The sequence below is a fragment of the Procambarus clarkii genome, chromosome 43 (assembly GCF_040958095.1).
Source record: "Procambarus clarkii isolate CNS0578487 chromosome 43, FALCON_Pclarkii_2.0, whole genome shotgun sequence".
In the NCBI taxonomy this organism is placed as follows: domain Eukaryota; kingdom Metazoa; phylum Arthropoda; class Malacostraca; order Decapoda; family Cambaridae; genus Procambarus; species Procambarus clarkii.
In genome coordinates, this window is record NC_091192.1 from 14,841,165 (window position 1) to 14,862,735 (window position 21,571).

The window sequence follows — 21,571 nt, forward strand, 5'->3', positions numbered from 1 at the left end:
GTGTGGTGCTGGGTACACTCTAGTGTGTGTGTGTGGTGGCCTGGTCCACTATAGTGTTGTGTTGTGGGTGGCTGGACACTATAGTGTTGTGTGTGGTGGCATGGTACACTATAGTGTTGTTGTGTGTGGTGGCTGGACACTATAGTGTTGTGGTGGTGGCTGGTACACTATAGTGTTGTGTGTGGTGGCTGGTCACTATAGTGTTGTGTGTGGTGGCTGGACACTATAGTGTTGTGTGTGGTGGCTGGATCACTATAGTGTTGTTGTGTGTGGTGGCTGGTCACTATAGTGTTGTTGTGTGTGGTGGCTGGACACTATAGTGTTTGTGTGTGGTGGCTGGACACTATAGTGTTGTGTGTGGTGGCTGGTCACTATAGTGTTGTTGTGTGTGGTGGCTGGTACACTATAGTGTTGTGTGTGGTGGCTGGTCACTATAGTGTTGTTGTGTGTGGTGGCTGGTCACTATAGTGTTGTGTGTGGTGGCTGGACACTATAGTGTTGTTGTGTGGTGGCTGGACACTATAGTGTTGTGTGTGGTGGCTGGTCACTATAGTGTTGTGTGTGGTGGCTGGACACTATAGTGTTGTTGTGTGTGGTGGCTGGACACTATAGTGTTGTGTGTGGTGGCTGGACACTATAGTGTTGTGTGTGGTGGCTGGACACTATAGTGTTGTGTGTGGTGGCTGGACACTATAGTGTTGTGTGTGTGGTGGCTGGATCACTATAGTGTTGTGTGTGGTGGCTGGACACTATAGTGTTGTGTGTGGTGGCTGGACACTATAGTGTTGTGTGTGGTGGCTGGACACTATAGTGTTGTGTGTGGTGGCTGGACACTATAGTGTTGTGTGTGGTGGCTGGTCACTATAGTGTTGTGTGTGGTGGCTGGACACTATAGTGTTGTGTGTGGTGGCTGGTCACTATAGTGTTGTTGTGTGTGGTGGCTGGACACTATAGTGTTGTGTGTGGTGGCTGGACACTATAGTGTTGTGTGTGGTGGCTGGACACTATAGTGTTGTGTGTGTGGTGGCTGGACACTATAGTGTTGTGTGTGGTGGCTGGACACTATAGTGTTGTGTGTGGTGGCTGGTCACTATAGTGTTGTTGTGTGGTGGCTGGACACTATAGTGTTGTGTGTGGTGGCTGGACACTATAGTGTTGTGTGTGGTGGCTGGACACTATAGTGTTGTGTGTGGTGGCTGGACACTATAGTGTTGTGTGTGGTGGCTGGACACTATAGTGTTGTGTGTGGTGGCTGGTCACTATAGTGTTGTTGTGTGTGGTGGCTGGACACTATAGTGTTGTGTGTGGTGGCTGGACACTATAGTGTTGTGTGTGGTGGCTGGACACTATAGTGTTGTGTGTGGTGGCTGGACACTATAGTGTTGTGTGTGGTGGCTGGACACTATAGTGTTTGTGTGTGGTGGCTGGACACTATAGTGTTGTTGTGTGTGGTGGCTGGACACTATAGTGTTGTGTGTGGTGGCTGGACACTATAGTGTTGTGTGTGGTGGCTGGACACTATAGTGTTGTGTGTGGTGGCTGGACACTATAGTGTTGTTGTGTGGGTGGCTGGTCACTATAGTGTTGTGTGTGGTGGCTGGACACTATAGTGTTGTGTGTGGTGGCTGGACACTATAGTGTTGTGTGTGGTGGCTGGACACTATAGTGTTGTGTGTGTGGTGGCTGGTCACTATAGTGTTGTGTGTGGTGGCTGGACACTATAGTGTTGTGTGTGGTGGCTGGTCACTATAGTGTTGTGTGTGGTGGCTGGACACTATAGTGTGTATGTGGTGGCTGGACACTATAGTGTTGTTGTGTGTGGTGGCTGGACACTATAGTGTTGTTGTGTGTGGTGGCTGGACACTATAGTGTTGTGTGTGGTGGCTGGACACTATAGTGTTGTTGTGTGTGGTGGCTGGACACTATAGTGTTGTGTGTGGTGGCTGGACACTATAGTGTTGTGTGTGTGGTGGCTGGTCACTATAGTGTTGTGTGTGGTGGCTGGTCACTATAGTGTTGTGTGTGGTGGCTGGTACACTATAGTGTTGTGTGTGGTGGCTGGACACTATAGTGTTGTGTGTGGTGGCTGGACACTATAGTGTTGTGTGTGGTGGCTGGTCACTATAGTGTTGTGTGTGGTGGCTGGTCACTATAGTGTTGTTGTGTGTGGTGGCTGGACACTATAGTGTTGTGTGTGGTGGCTGGACACTATAGTGTTGTGTGTGGTGGCTGGACACTATAGTGTTGTGTGTGGTGGCTGGACACGTATAGTGTTGTAGTGTGGTGGCTGGTACACTATAGTGTTGGTGTGTGGTGGCTGGACACTATAGTGTTGTGTGTGGTGGCTGGACACTATAGTGTTGTGTGTGGTGGCTGGTCACTATAGTGTTGCTGTGTGTGGTGGCTGGACACTATAGTGTTGTGTGTGGTGGCTGGACACTATAGTGTTGTGTGTGGTGGCTGGACACTATAGTGTTGTGTGTGGTGGCTGGTCACTATAGTGTTGCTGTGTGTGGTTGCTGGACACTATAGTGTTGTTGTGTGTGGTGGCTGGACACTATAGTGTTGTGTGTGGTGGCTGGACACTATAGTGTTGTTGAGTGTGGTGGCTGGACACTATAGTGTTGTAGTGTGGTGGCTTGGTCACTATAGTGTTGTTGTGTGTGGTGGCTGGTCACTATAGTGTTGTGTGTGGTGGCTGGACACTATAGTGTTGTTGAGTGTGGTGGCTGGACACTATAGTGTTGAGTGTGGTGGTTGGTCACTATAGTGTTGAGTGTGGTGGCTGGACACTATAGTGTTGTTGAGTGTAGTGGCTGGACACTATAGTGTTGAGTGTGGTGGCTGGACACTATAGTGTTGTGTGTGGTGGCTGGACACTATAGTGTTGTGTGTGGTGGTTGGTCACTATAGTGTTGTTGTGTGTGGTGGCTGGTCACTATAGTGTTGTGTGTGGTGGCTGGACACTATAGTGTTGTTGAGTGTGGTGGCTGGACACTATAGTGTTGAGTGTGGTGGTTGGTCACTATAGTGTTGTTGTGTGTGGTGGCTGGTCACTATAGTGTTGTGTGTGGTGGCTGGTCACTATTGTGTTGTTGTGTGGTGGCTGGACACTATAGTGTTGAGTGTGGTGGCTGGACACTATAGTGTTGTTGTGTGGTGGCTGGACACTGCAGTGTTGTGTGTGGTGGCTGCACACTATAGTGTTGTGTGTGGTGGCTGGTCACTATAGTGTTGAGTGTGGTGGCTGGTCACTATAGTGTTGTGTGTGGTGGCTGGACACTATAGTGTTGTTGTGTGTGGTGGCTGGACACTATAGTGTTGTGTGTGGTGGCTGGTCACTATAGTGTTGTGTGTGGTGGCTGGACACTATAGTGTTGTTGTGTGTGGTGGCTGGACACTATAGTGTTGTGTGTGGTGGCTGGACACTATAGTGTTGTGTGTGGTGGCTGGACACTATAGTGTTGTGTGTGGTGGCTGGACACTATAGTGTTGTTGTGTGTGGTGGCTGGTCACTATAGTGTTGTGTGTGGTGGCTGGACACTATAGTGTTGTGTGTGGTGGCTGGACACTATAGTGTTGTGTGTGGTGGCAGGACACTATAGTGTTGTTGTGTGTGGTGGCTGGTCACTATAGTGTTGTGTGTGGTGGCTAGACACTATAGTGTTGTGTGTGGTGGCTGGTCACTATAGTGTTGTGTGTGGTGGCTGGACACTATAGTGTTGTGTGTGGTGGCTGGACACTATAGTGTTGTTGTGTGTGGTGGCTGGACACTATAGTGTTGTGTGTGGTGGCTGGACACTATAGTGTTGTTGTGTGTGGTGGCTGGACACTATAGTGTTGTGTGTGGTGGCTGGACACTATAGTGTTGTTGTGTGTGGTGGCTGGTCACTATAGTGTTGTGTGTGGTGGCTGGTCACTATAGTGTTGTGTGTGGTGGCTGGTCACTATAGTGTTGTGTGTGGTGGCTGGACACTATAGTGTTGTGTGTGGTGGCTGGACACTATAGTGTTGTGTGTGGTGGCTGGTCACTATAGTGTTGTTGTGTGTGGTGGCTGGACACTATAGTGTTGTGTGTGGTGGCTGGACACTATAGTGTTGTGTGTGGTGGCTGGACACTATAGTGTTGTGTGTGGTGGCTGGACAGTATAGTGTTGAGTGTGGTGGCTGGTCACTATAGTGTTGCTGTGTGTGGTGGCTGGACACTATAGTGTTGTGTGTGGTGGCTGGACACTATAGTGTTGTTGTGTGTGGTGGCTGGTCACTATAGTGTTGCTGTGTGTGGTGGCTGGACACTATAGTGTTGTGTGTGGTGGCTGGACACTATAGTGTTGTGTGTGGTGGCTGGACACTATAGTGTTGTTGTGTGTGGTGGCTGGACACTATAGTGTTGTGTGTGGTGGCTGGACACTATAGTGTTGTTGTGTGTGGTGGCTGGTCACTATAGTGTTGCTGTGTGTGGTTGCTGGACACTATAGTGTTGTTGTGTGTGGTGGCTAGACACTATAGTGTTGTGTGTGGTGGCTGGATACTATAGTGTTGTGTGTGGTGGCTGGACACTATAGTGTTGTGTGTGGTGGCTGGTCACTATAGTGTTGTGTGTGGTGGCTGGTCACTATAGTGTTGTTGTGTGTGGTGGCTGGACACTATAGTGTTGTTGTGTTATGGCAGGACACTATAGTGTTGTGTGTGGTGGCTGGACACTATAGTGTTGTGTGTGGTGGCTGGACACTATAGTGTTGTGTGTGGTGGCTGGACACTATAGTGTTGTTGTGTGTGGTGGCTGGTCACTATAGTGTTGTGTGTGGTGGCTGGACACTATAGTGTTGTGTGTGGTGGCTGGTCACTATAGTGTTGTGTGTGGTGGCTGGACACTACAGTGTTGTTGTGTGTGGTGGCTGGTCACTATAGTGTTGTGTGTGGTGGCTGGACACTATAGTGTTGTGTGTGGTGGCTGGATACTATAGTGTTGTGTGTCGTGGCTGGTCACTATAGTGTTGTTATGTGTGGTGGCTGGACACTATAGTGTTGTGTGTGGTGGCTGGACACTATAGTGTTGTTGTGTGTGGTGGCTGGACACTATAGTGTTGTGTGTGGTGGCTGGTCACTATAGTGTTGTGTGTGGTGGCTGGTCACTGTAGTGTTGTTGTGTGTGGTGGCTGGTCACTATAGTGTTGTTGTGTGTGGTGGCTGGACACTATAGTGTTGTTGTGTGTGGTGGCTGGTCACTATAGTGTTGTTGTGTGTGGTGGCTGGACACTATAGTGTTGTTGTGTGTGGTGGCTGGTCACTATAGTGTTGTGTGTGGTGGCTGGTCACTATAGTGTTGTTGTGTGTGGTGGCTGGACACTATAGTGTTGTGTGTGGTGGCTGGACACTATAGTGTTGTTGTGTGTGGTGGCTGGTCACTATAGTGTTGTGTGTGGTGGCTGGTCACTATAGTGTTGTGTGTGGTGGCTGGTCACTATAGTGTTGTGTGTGGTGGCTGGACACTATAGTGTTGTGTGTGGTGGCTGGACTCTATAGTGTTGTTGTGTGTGGTGGCTGGACACTATTGTGTTGTGTGTGGTGGCTGGACACTATAGTGTTGTGTGTGGTGGCTGGACACTATAGTGTTGTGTGTGGTGGCTGGACACTATAGTGTTGTTGTGTGGTGGCTGGACACTATAGTGTTGTGTGTGGTGGCTGGACACTATAGTGTTGTGAGTGTGGTGGCTGGACACTATAGTGTTGTTGTGTGGTGGCTGGACTCTATAGTGTTGTTGTGTGTGGTGGCTGGACACTATTGTGTTGTGTGTGGTGGCTGGACACTATAGTGTTGTGTGTGGTGGCTGGACACTATAGTGTTGTGTGTGGTGGCTGGACACTATAGTGTTGTTGTGTGGTGGCTGGACACTATAGTGTTGTGTGTGGTGGCTGGACACTATAGTGTTGTGTGTGGTGGCTGGACACTATAGTGTTGTTGTGTGGTGGCTGGACACTATAGTGTTGTGTGTGGTGGCTGGACACTATAGTGTTGTGTGTGTGGTGGCTGGACACTATAGTGTTGTGAGTGTGGTGGCTGGACACTACAGTGTTGTGTGTGTGGTGGCTGGACACTATAGTGTTGTGTGTGGTGGCTGGACACTATAGTGTTGTTGTGTGTGGTGGCTGGACACTATAGTGTTGTGAGTGTGGTGGCTGGACACTACAGTGTTGTGTGTGTGGTGGCTGGACACTATAGTGTTGTGAGTGTGGTGGCTGGACACTATAGTGTTGTGTGTGTGGTGGCTGGACACTACAGTGTTGTGTGTGTGGTGGCTGGACACTATATTGTTGTGAGTGTGGTGGCTGGACACTATAGTGTTGTGAGTGTGGTGGCTGGACACTACAGTGTTGTGAGTGTGGTGGCTGGACACTATAGTGTTACTGAGGATGGTGTACACTACGCTCGACGAGGCCAGGGTCTTACACTTGCCTCGTTGTAAGTGGAGTTGTTATTTTGGGGGTCCTGGTGGTGTCACCGTGAGGCTCTGGTTCCCTTGTGGTAGTCACTCTCTTGCTACACTCTCTCCTCTCCTTAATGAAGCATGGAGAGTATATAGGGCTTGATATCGAGGTCTGTCTAGCGATAGACCTGGCGTAGGACACTATAGTGTCCATCTATCTAGCTAACTATATATCCATCTAACAATCTAATATCCATCAATCTGTTAATCTATCCATTCTTCTGCTAATCTATGTATCCATCTAGCTATCCATCTATATCTTTTCATCTGTCCACCCCATCTATGAACCCATTTATTCATCCCATTATACATTCATCCATCTAACTGTTCATCCATCTTTCTATCTATCAGATTATCCATCAATCTGTCTATCCATCAATCTACTCATCTCTCTATCCGCATATCTATTCATTCATCTATTCTCTGTCTCTGTGCCTCTCTACTGGGCTGTCTGGCTGTTTACCTGCCTGTCAGTGTCAGTGTCTGTGTCAGTGTCAGTGTCAGTGTCTGTGTCTGTGTCTGTGTCAGTGTCAGTGTCAATGGCTGTGTCAGTGTCAGTGTCTGTGTCAGTGTCTGTGTCAGTGTCTGTGTCAGTGTCTGTGTCTGTGTCTGTGTCAGTGTCAGTGTCTGTGTCAGTGTCTGTGTCAGTGTCTGTCTGTGTCTGTGTCAGTGTCTGTGTCAGTGTCTGTGTCTGTGTCAGTGTCTGTGTCAGTGTCAGTGTCAGTGTCTGTGTCAGTGTCTGTGTCAGTGTCAGTGTCTGTGTCAGTGTCTGTGTCAGTGTCTGTGTCAGTGTCAGTGTCTGTGTCAGTGTCTGTGTCAGTGTCTGTGTCAGTGTCAGTGTCAGTGTCTGTGTCTGTGTCAGTGTCTGTGTCAGTGTCAGTGTCTGTGTCTGTGTCAGTGTCAGTGTCAGTGTCAGTGTCTGTGTCAGTGTCTGTGTCAGTGTCTGTGTCAGTGTCTGTGTCTGTGTCAGTGTCTGTGTCAGTGTCAGTGTCAGTGTCAGTGTCTGTGTCAGTGTCTGTGTCAGTGTCTGTCTGTGTCTGTGTCAGTGTCTGTGTCAGTGTCTGTGTCTGTGTCAGTGTCTGTGTCAGTGTCAGTGTCAGTGTCTGTGTCAGTGTCTGTGTCAGTGTCAGTGTCTGTGTCAGTGTCTGTGTCAGTGTCTGTGTCAGTGTCAGTGTCTGTGTCAGTGTCTGTGTCAGTGTCTGTGTCAGTGTCTGTGTCAGTGTCAGTGTCAGTGTCTGTGTCTGTGTCAGTGTCAGTGTCTGTGTCAGTGTCAGTGTCTGTGTCAGTGTCAGTGTCAGTGTCAGTGTCTGTGTCAGTGTCTGTGTCAGTGTCTGTGTCAGTGTCAGTGTCTGTGTCTGTGTCTGTGTCAGTGTCTGTGTCTGTGTCAGTGTCAGTGTCTGTGTCAGTGTCAGTGTCTGTGTCAGTGTCAGTGTCAGTGTCTGTGTCTGTGTCAGTGTCTGTGTCAGTGTCAGTGTCAGTGTCTGTGTCAGTGTCTGTGTCTGTGTCAGTGTCAGTGTCTGTGTCTGTGTCAGTGTCTGTGTCAGTGTCTGTGTCTGTGTCAGTGTCTGTGTCAGTGTCAGTGTCTGTGTCAGTGTCAGTGTCTGTGTCAGTGTCTGTGTCTGTTTCAGTGTCTGTGTCTGTGTCTGTGTCAGTGTCTGTGTCTGTGTCAGTGTCTGTGTCTGTGTCTGTGTCAGTGTCAGTGTCAGTGTCTGTGTCAGTGTCTGTGTCTGTGTCAGTGTCAGTGTCAGTGTCTGTGTCTGTGTCAGTGTCAGTGTCAGTGTCAGTGTCTGTGTCAGTGTCTGTGTCTGTGTCAGTGTCTGTGTCAGTGTCAGTGTCTGTGTCTGTGTCAGTGTCAGTGTCTGTGTCAGTGTCAGTGTCTGTGTCAGTGTCTGTGTCAGTGTCAGTGTCAGTGTCTGTGTCTGTGTCAGTGTCAGTGTCAGTGTCTGTGTCAGTGTCTGTGTCTGTGTCAGTGTCAGTGTCTGTGTCTGTGTCAGTGTCTGTGTCAGTGTCTGTGTCAGTGTCTGTGTCAGTGTCTGTGTCTGTGTCAGTGTCTGTGTCTGTGTCTGTGTCAGTGTCTGTGTCTGTGTCTGTGTCAGTGTCAGTGTCAGTGTCAGTGTCTGTGTCAGTGTCAGTGTCTGTGTCTGTGTCAGTGTCTGTGTCAGTGTCAGTGTCTGTGTCTGTGTCAGTGTCAGTGTCTGTGTCTGTGTCAGTGTCTGTGTCTGTGTCTGTGTCAGTGTCAGTGTCAGTGTCAGTGTCTGTGTCTGTGTCTGTGTCAGTGTCAGTGTCTGTGTCAGTGTCAGTGTCTGTGTCAGTGTCTGTGTCAGTGTCTGTGTCAGTGTCAGTGTCAGTGTCATTGTCTGTGTCAGTGTCAGTGTCAGTGTCAGTGTCAGTGTCTGTATCTGTGTCTGACACTGACACTATGTCAGTGTCTGTGTCTGTGTCTGTGTCTATGTCAGTGTCAGTGTCTGTGTCAGTGTCTGTGTCTGTCTCTGTCTGTATCTGTGTCTGTGTCTATGTCAGTGTCAGTGTCTGTGTCTGTCTGTATCTGTGTCTGTGTCTGCGTCTTTATCTGTGTGTGTCAGTGTCTGTATCTGTGTCTGTTTCTGTCAGTGTCAGTGTCTGTGTATCTGTCTATATAATGTATTATAGCAAATACACTACTTTGTCAGGACTTATAATGTTTTATAATAAATTCACTACTTTCTTCGGAGAGATATAAAGCCTAGCAAAATACTTCACCGATTAATAAAGTCAAATAAAACAGATCCAGCAGCACTCAACTGACCCTATAAATTTATCAATATTCAAATTTCTCCCATAAACTGAAAACACCCAATATTATTTAAGCATTTTCTATTAAACATGCGACGAATGCTTCGTTTGACTTCCTCCGTCTGGTCGACACGGAGCCTCACGGTTGACTGCTGATTTACTATTGGTCAATGGAGTGTCTCATGGCTGCTTAGGTATGATAACTTCTTACCTGCGAGGTTTCTGATTAGTCGATGAGTCTCACGGATGCCTAGGTATGATAACTTCTTACCTGCGAGGTTTCTGATTGGTCGATGAGTCTCACGGATGCCTAGGTATGATAACTTCTTACCTGCGAGGTTTCTGATTGGTCGATGAGTCTCACGGATGCTTAGGTATGATAACTCTTACCTGCGAGGTTTCTGATTGGTCGATGAGTCTCATGGTTCCCAAGGTATGATAACTTCTTACCTGCGAGGTTTCTGATTAGCCGATGCGTCTCACGGTTCATTGAGGTATTTTAACTCCTTACCTCCGAGGCCGCTGATTGGTTAAGATTGGACGATGGTGTTGCCTGCGGGATAACATTTCTTCCTTTTCCTTCTCTTCCATTTTGTTGGCTTTCTTTCCCTTCTTTTCTCTTACTATGGTCCCCGGGTGGTGAGTCGAGGCTGGGTGAGGAGGTGTGAGAGTCTGTCTTGGAGTCTTGTGGGTCCCTGGTGGCCATGTTGGGTGGCCCTCTGGTGGCCATGTTGGGTGGCCCTCTGGTGGCCATGTTGGCTGGCCCTCTGGTGGCCATGTTGGGTGGCCCTCTGGTGGCCATGTTGGGTGGCCCTCTGGTGGCGGCAGCCAGGACCATCACAGCTCTGGCTGCCTCGGTCGGCATTTCCGATAACTGCTTGAAGGCGCGGAACCTGGTGGCGTGTGTGGGCGTGGGGGCGTAGAGCGGGTCGAGGATGAAGAATGCAGCGTGCCGTGTGACGCCCTCCGTCTCAGCCACCCGCAGGACCTGTCCCACCACTCCTGACGACGTCGGCACCACCAGCAGGTACGCTGACAGGTAAACCCCAGTCATTAGTGAGACACACATGAACACACGTTCACACACGTGAAAGTATATGTAAAGTGCAACAGTAGAAAATGTAATGAAGTAAACGACGTCATAGTGGCCATTCTCACTCACAACTTTAAATATAGATGAAGTGACATCAACACATGCATAAAGAAATCAGATTAACGCCATTTATCAGTGAGGAAATCAGTAGGAGTCATGAGGAGGAGTCGAATTCATTGCATTTGAGAACTGACACTGGGAAAGGTGGGGTTCCAAGAGCTGAAGTTCGATCTTGCAGGTATAACTATGTTAGTACATGTTAGGTAATATGTGGCGGAGGAGACGAGATTAACACCGTACATATGTTTGTTAGTCAATATAATGTACACCTTATGTGTCGGATGGCTCTAAAACTGTTAACCCTCAAATTGTAAGACAGTGAATAGCCAATCCGGGACCAGTAGGCCTCTGACGTCATTCCCACAGACCAGGCACTGGCCGCTCTGAAGTAGGCCATCAGTATCTCACAGACGTAGTCAAAGGCAGGACCTCAGGACCTCGGTGCTTCACATATATATCTTAAGTACCTTACTCAATAAACTACTTGAAGTGAACCAGCGTGTATCTCTTCTCAACCAAGCAAACATGGACGACAAGGTAACCAATACTGGAAGCAGCGGTGGGATTCAGTTTTGTTTTCCTGATCCAGAACCTCAAGTGCCCACTCATCGCCGTCCACACCCGCCACCCGCCACCCGCCACCCGCCACCCGTCACCCGCCACCCGCCACACCCACGGAGTCTCAATATTCACCAATATTGTACCAGTCCTAGAGTATTTGTGTTCCTTAAGTGTTACTAGTAAATTCAAAGTTCGGAAAAGTAAGAAATAATAGTATTTTCAGCAGTTAAGGACTTGCACAGCAGAACATTTTTTATACTTCTTCACACCTTACTTTGAAGTTTGTTCTCAGTATTGACATTTGTGTTACCATAGCATGTTGACACTTTAAGTGTTACATTTACTTGTGTCTAATATTTATACTAGTTTGTTTTAGTGCCAAACCCATATTTCCTGTATTACATGTTGCTTTTCTTTGGTTCCATTGTTACTGCATTGTATTACTGAGCATCCTCTTGTTGCCATATGTTGAGTGTGGCATCCTCTTGTTGCCATATGTTGAGTGTTGCATCCTCTTGTTGCCACATGTTGAGTGTTGCATCCTCTTGTTGCCACATGTTGAGTGTTGCATCCTCTTGTTGCCACATGTTGAGTGTGGCATACTCTTGTTGTCACATGTTGAGTGTTGCATCCTCTTGCTGCCACATGTTGAGTGTTGCATCCTCTTGTTGTCACATGTTGAGTGTTGCATCCTCTTGTTGCCACATGTTGAGTGTTGCATCCTCTTGTTGCCACATGTTGAGTGTGGCATACTCTTGTTGTCACATGTTGAGTGTTGCATCCTCTTGCTGCCACATGTTGAGTGTTGCATCCTCTTGTTGTCACATGTTGAGTGTTGCATCCTCTTGTTGCCACATGTTGAGTGTTGCATCCTCTTGTTGCCACATGTTGAGTGTGGCATACTCTTGTTGTCACATGTTGAGTGTGGCATCCTCTTGTTGTCACATGTTGAGTGTGGCATCCTCTTGTTGTCACATGTTGAGTGTGGCATCCTCTTGTTGCCACATGTTGAGTGTGGCATCCTCTTGTTGTCACATGTTGAGTGTGGCATCCTCTTGTTGTCACATGTTGAGTGTGGCATCCTCTTGTTGCCACATGTTGAGTGTTGCATCCTCTTGTTGTCACATGTTGAGTGTGGCATCCTCTTGTTGCCACATGTTGAGTGTGGCATCCTCTTGTTGCCACATGTTGAGTGTGGCATCCTCTTGTTGCCACATGTTGAGTGTTGCATCCTCTTGTTGCCACATGTTGAGTGTGGCATCCTCTTGTTGCCACATGTTGAGTGTGGCATCCTCTTGTTGGTTATTATTGTTTAAATTGCCATTACACCTTCCAGTGTTATAATCTAATTTGTTGTGCTTAGACTGCTTCAATTAATTACATAACTACAATTTCAAGTCATATTCATACCAGATTGCTAATTTAATTTACAATTTTGCTTGTATTACAATTATTTAGTTTTGCCTCACTATATTTTATATATTTTATTTGATATTTTGAGTGTTGTGTAATTTTTGTACATTCTATTTTTATGCCTAGTGTGCCTAATTATAATTTTCGTTCCAAGGTAAATTCCACTTTAATGACAATGCCTGCCACTGTTGCCTCTCCTGCTGACTCAAGTGGAGCAGTTGCTCGTACTAATGTCCAGCGTTCAGCGCAGGAAGTGTTTATTCGGCTTTTTGCTGGAGAATCTCACCTATTGGTATCATGGTTTAGCAAAGTTGAAGCGAAGGCCACAGCTCGTTTTTCAGAGTCTTCTGATGATGATTATTTAGCATTTGCTTGGTCGTCTGTTGACACCACCAAAGGTGATGCGTGGTTTGTGGTTGATGAGACAGTCATTGTTAGTCTCCAGTCATGGGCAGACTTTAAAGAATTTTTCCACCGACGTTTTGTTAACAAAGGAGACCTGGACCCATACAGATTAGTTTAGAAAATTGTCAATGCCAACATGCAACCTGGTGAATCCTATAATGTGTTTACTTGCAGAGTGGACCAGTATTTGTATGCTTCAGAGACTGCCATGTTGAGTTCATCGTGGGTAGATGAAAACAAATCACTTACCCCAGTGGCAATGGCCAAAATTATAGCATTTGGGACTTAAATGCATTTTGCCCCAGAGTACACTAAACCTATCCTAGAACAGCAGAATTTTGGTTCAGAACACAAACTTGGGGAAGGGTTTGAGGCCATGAATAATGTGGCAGATAAGTTACATAACAAACCATCAACGCCCTCCTCCCACAAATTCACAAAATTCTTGGTCGCAGCCTGTAGTCAAACTCTCCTGATAAATTACCCGGATGCTCTAGTTCACGATCACCTACTCCCTCATGTTGGCATTGTGGAAAAACAAACCATTTGGCAAAGGACTGCTGGTCCGCACCTAGATCACCCCCCCCCTCCCCCCCCCCCCCCCCCCCCCAAAAACAATTTTCTTGGTCTCCTCGTCATTCTAATAACTCAAGGCTCCCATACTGTAATTATTATAAACAAATTGGCCACCATGCTGCAGATTGTAGAGCTCGGCAAAGGTCATCCCCACCTTGTAGCTGCCATGGTCAGTCTTGGTGAGGCGCACAGCATCCAAGACAGTATGAGAACTTGCGTAATTACAATAATCAGTCAAATTACAATACTCAGTGACAGAACGCTGGAGCTCAGAATGTTCACTCCACGTCGTCGGGAAACCCTCAATGCCACCCTCTAACCAATTCAAGTTAGCCAGTCCTAGTGCCCTCCCTGTTAACTCAGTAGCTACCCAAAATCATTTTGAACAATTGACAGAGGAGGACACTGATACTAGACCAGTTGTAGATGTTGACAGAACCCGAGTGAGTTTGACCCAGATGAGATGCAGACAACCTAGGCAACATAAGTCACAAGCAGTGAATTGTACAGTTTTCAGTGATGGTCCGTTAGTCTCGGCCCTAGTACGTGGTAGAATTGTAAAAGTCTTTGTTGATTCAGGTACTAAGATAAATATTGTCAGGCCTTTAGCTCTTAGAGATATTGCAAGTAGGCACTCTGTCATAGTACGAAAATCACTTATACTTTTTCTGAGTAGTGTTTCAGGAAATAAAGTAACAGTTAAGAGGGAAAAGGACTCAAGTTAATGGACATCACATCCTGTCTGTAACATGCCTAGTTATTGGCAGTATCCATTTTGCCGATGACATTCTTTTAGATTTGAATACCATGATTGATGAAAATATTGAATTGTTCCCCAACTTTGGAACATTGGTATCAAGGCTCACTTCGTTCCCTTATGTAGCACAGATCGACAGGGTCATGAGTTCAACCCAGACAGATTATGTTCATTTTGTCGACAGCCAACTTACTAGTGTTGGTTTGCCAGATCCTTGTTGCAGTAGCATACCTGAGAAAACAGGCACTCAATTGTGAGTTGCTCAGGAGAGTGAGTATCAAGACTTTCTGGAGGAGGACGACCTAACGGATTCTCGTTGTCTTGTTCGCCTAGCAGCTTCCATCTCTGATGTCATTGGTTCCACAGCTGCTGACACTGTGATGCACTTTCATTCTCTCACAAGAGTAAGAGTTAAGGTTCAGGGAGTGCCTGAGTTATCGGTGGTTTTCTCAGTAAATGAAATGTGTAAACGGTACGTTTGTTGAACCCTCCTGGCTCACAGTGCAGAATGATACCATTACATTGTAAATTGAAAACACTATTAGTGCCAACATCCCTCTCCAGTCTGGCAACCATGTTATACATTTTCCCCATTACTCGTTACCAGTGAGAGTGGTGGACGATGTCTCCGTGGGACATCCTGTGTGTACACTCACCCCAGGGGTATGTGGATCTCAGCCAGAGATGCTAATGCCTCAATCCTCATGTCTCAGCCTCAATCCGACTGATTTTCAATAACTCCATGGTTCAACTTTTGGAAATTTTGAACAAGAAACAGCAGTTGTAGCTCTACCAGGAGAAAAGTTAGGTCTTACTCCTCTTATTATGCATAAAATTCCCCTTGAGCAAGGAACTAGACCAATTTATGCGCCAGCTTACCATCTACCGCATTCTCAGAGAGCAGAAGCTGATAGACTCATAGAAGAAATGTTACAAGGTGATGTGACTGAGTCGAGTAATTCCCCATGGAACACTCCATTGATTCTTGTACCGAAACAAGATGGGACATGGAGACTGGTAATTGACTATCGGAAGCTTAACAGAGTAACTATACTTGACCATTTCACACTTCCGATCTTAAATAATTTGTAGCAAAGTATAGGCCAAAACAAAGTATTTTCAATGTTAAGAGTTATTGCAGGGATTCAGGCAAATCCCACTCGATGGGGAAAGTAAACAGTTGACAGTCTTTAGTACTCCCAATGGTCATTTTCATTTCAAAACAATGCCGTTCGGGCTACAGAGTAGTCCAATACCCTTTTCAAGGTTCATAACGAACCTATTTCGTAGATTGATAGGCAGTAGTCTCCTGGTGTACCTTGATGATCTGAGTCATGTCGTAAGATGTTCAGACTCACTTTCAGAACCTTGAGAAAGAACTTGCAAAGCTTGCAGAAGCAAATTTAAAACTAAAACTCTCAAAGTGTTAATTTTTAAGGAGAAGATTAATTTCCCAGGTCATACAGTCACAGCTTCACGCATTACCTTGCATGAATACAAAATTATTGCTGCTTGTGATTTTCCAACACCTTGTACCACAGAAGCCATGAGGCAGTTCACAGGTCTCGGAGGATTTTATCATTCATTCATTTATTGCTGGATTCTCTATCATAGCCGCTCCACTTTATAAATTCCTAAGAAAAGATGAACCCTTTGTTTGGGAAGACGCCCAAGAACAGTCATTTTAAAAGCTCAAAGAAGCACTGATCTCGTCACCTGTACACAGGTGACGAGATCAATCAGGTACACAGATTTTTCTAAATCTTTTATGTTGGTCACAGATGCTAGTGACATAGACTTAGGTGCCGCATTACTTCAAACAGAAGGTCACAGAGTTCACACAATAACTTATGCTAGCTGTACATTATCTAAAGAAGAGAAAAATTATAGTGCAACAGAACGTGAAGCTTTAGCAGTTGTATGGGCTCTAAAACATTTCAGGGATATAATTTATAATTATCCAGCTCATGTTCTGACAGATCACCAACCATTAATTCCTTTGTTCAAGAATAAGAATCCCATCAGAAAGTTTGCTAGATATTTGCTCACAATTCAAGAGTTCAATCGCGCATTTGGTTATATCCCAGGAAAACTGTTGTAGCTTATGCTTTTTTCTCGACACGAAGCTGCAGTTCATGTAAATTACCCAGCATTAGATGCTACAGTAGTCGAGACAGAACAGAGACAAGGCCCCATATGGGCACCTGTAATTAAATTTTTGACTAAGCAAGATATTCGTCATATTCATAAACCTCCAGTACCATTGAAAGAGTTAGTGATGTTAGACAATTTACTGTGTAGAGTAGTAAAGGTAGAGACACCCCCGAGGAAGTGTTGTCAGTTAGTTGTTCCAGCTGTCTTGGCACCAACTGTGTTAAAGGTTATCCATGATGCTCCCGCAAGTGAACATCCAGGGAAGGATCGTACACTCCAACAAGGTCAGTTGAAGTATTTTTGGCCAAAAATGGCTAAAGATTTTGCTCATTATGTTGACAGATGTTTAAGCTGTTTACAGTACAAGGGACACGTCATGGGACCTAACTCAATTCATGTGTACCCAGCGATTAAAGTACCTTGGGAACAAGTATCAATGGATTTGTTGACCAATTTTGCAGAAACAGAAAAGGAAATAAACACTTGTTCCTAATGGTTGACAATTTGTCTTGGTATTGCGAAATTCTTCCTATCCTGAACAAAACGGCAGAAAGTATAGCCAGTGCATTCCATGGCCAAATAATTTTTAGATATAGTATGCCAAAAATAATTCTTTTAGATAATGGTCCTGTGTTCAGTAATAGTATTTTGACTAGCTTGTGTGATTTATGTAACATTAAAAAATGTAGTATTATGCCATATAATCCAGCAAGTAATGAGTTAGCAGAGCGTACTAACAGGAAAGTGTTAGATGCCTTGAGAGTCACGTTGAATTTTGCTAACAGTAATTGGGATGAGTTCATACCCTTAATTCAGTGTGCTATAAATTCTTCACTTAATGCCTCTACAGGAGACAATCCTCATGGTATTCTTTATGGTACAGATAAGACCTTCACTAATGAATTGATTAATGTACCTAATACTCCTTTGTATAACCTAGATGACTTTGTTCAAGTAAAGCATAGACAAATGCAACTAGTTTTCAAGAAAATACGAGAACAATTGTCCAATGCAACAGCAGAGTTTACTCAAGCAAGGAATGCACGAGCTAAGGTCAGTAAGATAACTGTTGGATCTGTAGTATTGGTACTTAACCAACACAGGTCTGGTCCAATGTACAAGCGTAGAAATTTTTGGGACCATATAAGGTAATAGAGCTTATCAAAGGTAACAAGTTCAAACTTAAGAATTTGTTAACAGGGGGGAGTACATAAACGAACATTTAGACCACATGAAGTTAGTTAAAATTACTGTTGACGAGACTAATGCAGAAGATGACACTGAACCTTCCCAGACAGATTCTCCTATTGAGACACCACCCACTGTGGGTGACAGATTATTTGAGCTACCCCATGCCAGCACCTATAATCTTAGATCTAGACCTTAAGTCTCAGCTGTACACTCACCACAAGTCCATTGGCTAGAGGTTAATGAGATTAACTTTCCAGATGAGGGCTTGACACATGTACTTTCATTTGTTCCTGACCTTCAGTCAGAGCCAGAGTTGTATAGTGTTTTGTATAGTGCTCTTGATGAAGAGATGTTAACATTTGCATAATTTATAATTACGTGCATTCTGCAGTTATTATTCTGATTTTTGTTTGGCCAAACCAGAGACCTATAGTCTCCTGGCCTAATGAGTTCTGTTGTTTGTTGTCTTACTTCACAGTAAGACAACAAATTACACATGGGACACTTCTCCATGTGTCCTGTTATTACTGTTTAATGCATTGTATATACTTCTTTCAACTTTGTTTTGTGTTTTAATCATATGCTATTGTGAAGTCTACTGTGACATTTGTAATTTTACAGTGCATGTCATCAGGAGTTCCATTGATGTTCTGGCAACCACACTGAGGCCAGTGACTCCTGACTGTAGTCTTCTCGAGCCAGACATTGTAAATATCTTGTAAATATTGTACATCAGTTTTCTTCCCCTGTTATCTAATCATAAAATTCATTGTGGTTGTTAGGTCATAACTCTTGTTCCATTAATGCAGATAACTGTCTTTTATTATTTTTCCACGCACATGTCATTAACACAAGATGTGGATAATTTTGTTTTAGGCAATACTTTGATTTGTATTGTTCATATCTGACACTTAGACATGATTATGTTCTTAATGCTCTTGTTCCATTGTTCCAATTAATGTATTGTTACCATGATTTTCCACTGAGTGAATTATATTCTTAGTTTTGTGCACACGCCGAGCGGTGTTAGCATTACTGCACACCTGATCCATCTTTTAATGTTTAATCTGATATTTTACATGTAAGCTATTACTACATGCAACCGAGGTCCTTCAGAATCTTTGTATCTAGCTAGACAGAGTTTTGGTGACCAGGGAGGTCGACTTGGTAGCGTGTCCGAGCGGTGTTAGCCCTCAGATTGTAAGCCGGTTGGTATATAGCCAATCCGGGACCAGTAGGCCTCTGACGCCATTCCCACAGAGCGGGCATTGGCCGCTTTGAAGTAGGCCGTCAGTATCTCACAGACGTAGTCAAGGGCAGGACCGCAGGACCTCGGTGCTTCACATATATCTTAAGTACCTTACTCAATAAACTACTTGAAGTGAACCAGCGTGTATCTCTTCTCAACCAAGCAAGCATGGACGACAAGGTAACCAATATAACAGACAACTGGCAGCTCAAAAGGCGGGTCCAGGAGCTGATGCACGGATGCACAAAGACATACACACACATACAGTCACACCACAACACCAGGACACTGCCACAGTCAACACCCGCAACACTACACCACAACACCCGCGGACCAGACACACACAACACTACACCACAACACCCACGGGCCAGACACACACAACACTACACCACAACACCACAACACCCACGGACCAGACACACACAACACTACACCACAACACCCGCGGATCAGACACACACAACACAACACCACAACACCCGCGGGCCAGACACACACAACACTACACCACAACACCCGCGGGCCAGACACACACAACACTACACCACAACACCCGCGGACCAGACACACACAACACTACACCACAACACTGCCACAGTCAACAGAGCACCAATAAGATTGCCGACCAAGATTACATACTCCAGGACTGTCATTGTGAGCAGTGTAACACCTACTGCCCAATTGTGCAACTCAAGGAAGCAATATGGCGGCTCCTGGGAAGTCGTTGCACTCTTCAAGAGGAGACTGTTTGTGACAGTCCCTTGAACTGTACACAAACAGTCGTGAACTGTTTGTGACTTGTTCAGTGGTCAATATTGACTGCTGAGAGAGAGAGAGCTGCCTCATAAACCTTTTTAAAAGGGCCGACAAACATGTTCCTAAAATATACGTCACCCAGAAGTCAAACGAATAATAATAATAATAATAATAATAATAATAATAATAATAATAATAATAATAATAATAATGTGAATAATAAGAATAATTTACCCCCCAAAATAATAACAACTGAAGAAGGAATACCTTACGAAAGATGATGTAAAGCTTACAGCAATGATAAATTGAAGAACCCTGAAGCAATAATAAAGTAGCGAGAGCATTAAGGAGCTTCCACAGGTGGCAGGAACTGATCAGAAACACAGTGAACCCCGAGACAGTAGCAGTAGCAGAACACACCAACAACACTGCTCCAGTGAACTCTCTCCGAGAATAGACCAAATGTTGCGGAGGATCAGAGAGACGAGAGAACCCGAGTATTGAACACGCAACAGTTGGCCCCTTGACACAAGATCACAAAGGCTACCTCTCAACACTAGAAGACTGACAACAAAGTATAAACGTCAGACCTAAACACTGGAAGACTGACAACAAAGTATAAACGTCAGACATAAACACCGGAAGACTGACAACAAAGTATAAACGTCAGACCTAAACACTAGAAGACTGACAACAAAGTATAAACGTCAGACCTAAACACTAGAAGACTGACAACAAAGTATAAACGTCAGACCTAAACACTAGAAGACTGACAACAAAGTATAAACGTCAGACCTAAACACTAGAAGACTGACAACAAAGTATAAACGTCAGACCTAAACACTAGAAGACTGACAACAAAGTATAAACGTCAGACATAAACACCGGAAGACTGACAACATAGTATAAACGTCAGACCTAAACACTTACGGACCACAAAATTTGAATGCTAGCGCCAAACACTGATTAATACACCATACTTTTGGAAATATAAGTCCCAGACTCACAACCCTTTGTAAGAGTGCAAAGATAATTGAAACCCTTTACAGAAAGGCTCTAAAGTAATTTCATTCCAAATATGCCTGGGGACAATGATAAGAGATTCATGGACATGTGTATCAGAACACGACGACATCAGCACATCTGTGCCAGGTAAGTCCACTACGGGATCACCAAAGCCCGTCCTACTTGAAACCTTTTGCTCCGAGTAGTTGAATCTAAAACAACAACAATGACATCTTAAACTCTCTCAAGAGGTCTGTGACGTCTTGAGAAGTCTGTGACGTCTTGAGAGGTCTGTGACGTCTTGAGAGGTCTGTGACGTCTTGAGAGGTCTGTGACGTCTTGAGAGGTCTGTGACGTCTTGAGAGGTCTGTGACGTCTTGAGAGGTCTGTGTCGTCTTGAGAGGTCTGTGACGTCTTGAGAGGTCTGTGACGTCTCAAGAGGTCTGTGACGTCTTGAGAGGTCTGTGACGTCTTGAGAAGTCTGTGACGTCTTGAGAGGTCTGTGACGTCTCAAGAGGTCTGTGACGTCTTGAGAGGTCTGTGACGTCTCAAGAGGTCTGTGACGTCTTGAGAGGTCTGTGACGTCTTGAGAAGTCTGTGACGTCTCAAGAGGTCTGTGACGTCTCAAGAGGTCTGTGACGTCTCAAGAGGTCTGTGACGTCTTGCCAACATCGACGGCGAACAAAACGTTGCATATATTTTCGCCAGAAAAAATCTGTATCCCTAACCCAAAAAATAAAAGCAGATGGAATCCAAAAGTAAATAAGGCTGGAACAAAAGAGCATCGATTCGCTACCTGAGGAGGCCGCCTGAAATGGATGGGATCTGTCAGGACACTGGACTTGAGACGAATGGACTTTCTTTGGCTGCAGGAAACTGGCCCGAGACGAATGGACTTTTCTTGGGTGCTGAATCATATGCTTCCCTTAAGTTACCTTCCCGACCTGGAGATGAGACAGGTCTGGGGAAAAATTTACCTAACACGGTTTACAAAAACAAGCTTCAGCTCCTGAGCCCCGAGTCTTAAAATTTCGATTGTTTCATAAAACGACTCCCGACCCCTTTGTCTCTAGACATAATTGCTTGTT

At 45.3% G+C, this 21,571-nt stretch overlaps 2 protein-coding genes across 2 annotated transcripts in view; both read right to left on the reverse strand.

The window, feature by feature from the left end:
* The window catches only part of LOC138373649 (uncharacterized), a 66,540-nt gene extending 56,226 nt beyond the window's left edge, over positions 1 to 10,314 (reverse strand). Inside the window, exon 1 of the mRNA XM_069339989.1 lies at positions 9,772 to 10,314. Coding sequence (XP_069196090.1) covers positions 9,772 to 10,314 — 543 coding nt within the window. The remainder of the gene's footprint in view (positions 1 to 9,771) is intronic.
* A 1,087-nt stretch (positions 10,315 to 11,401) lies between these two features.
* On the reverse strand, positions 11,402 to 12,265 carry LOC123756046 (uncharacterized). Its single transcript, XM_045739056.2, has one exon. It carries the CDS (start codon positions 12,263 to 12,265, stop codon positions 11,402 to 11,404), a length of 864 nt encoding a protein of 287 aa, XP_045595012.2.
* Positions 12,266 to 21,571: the final 9,306 nt, after the last annotated feature.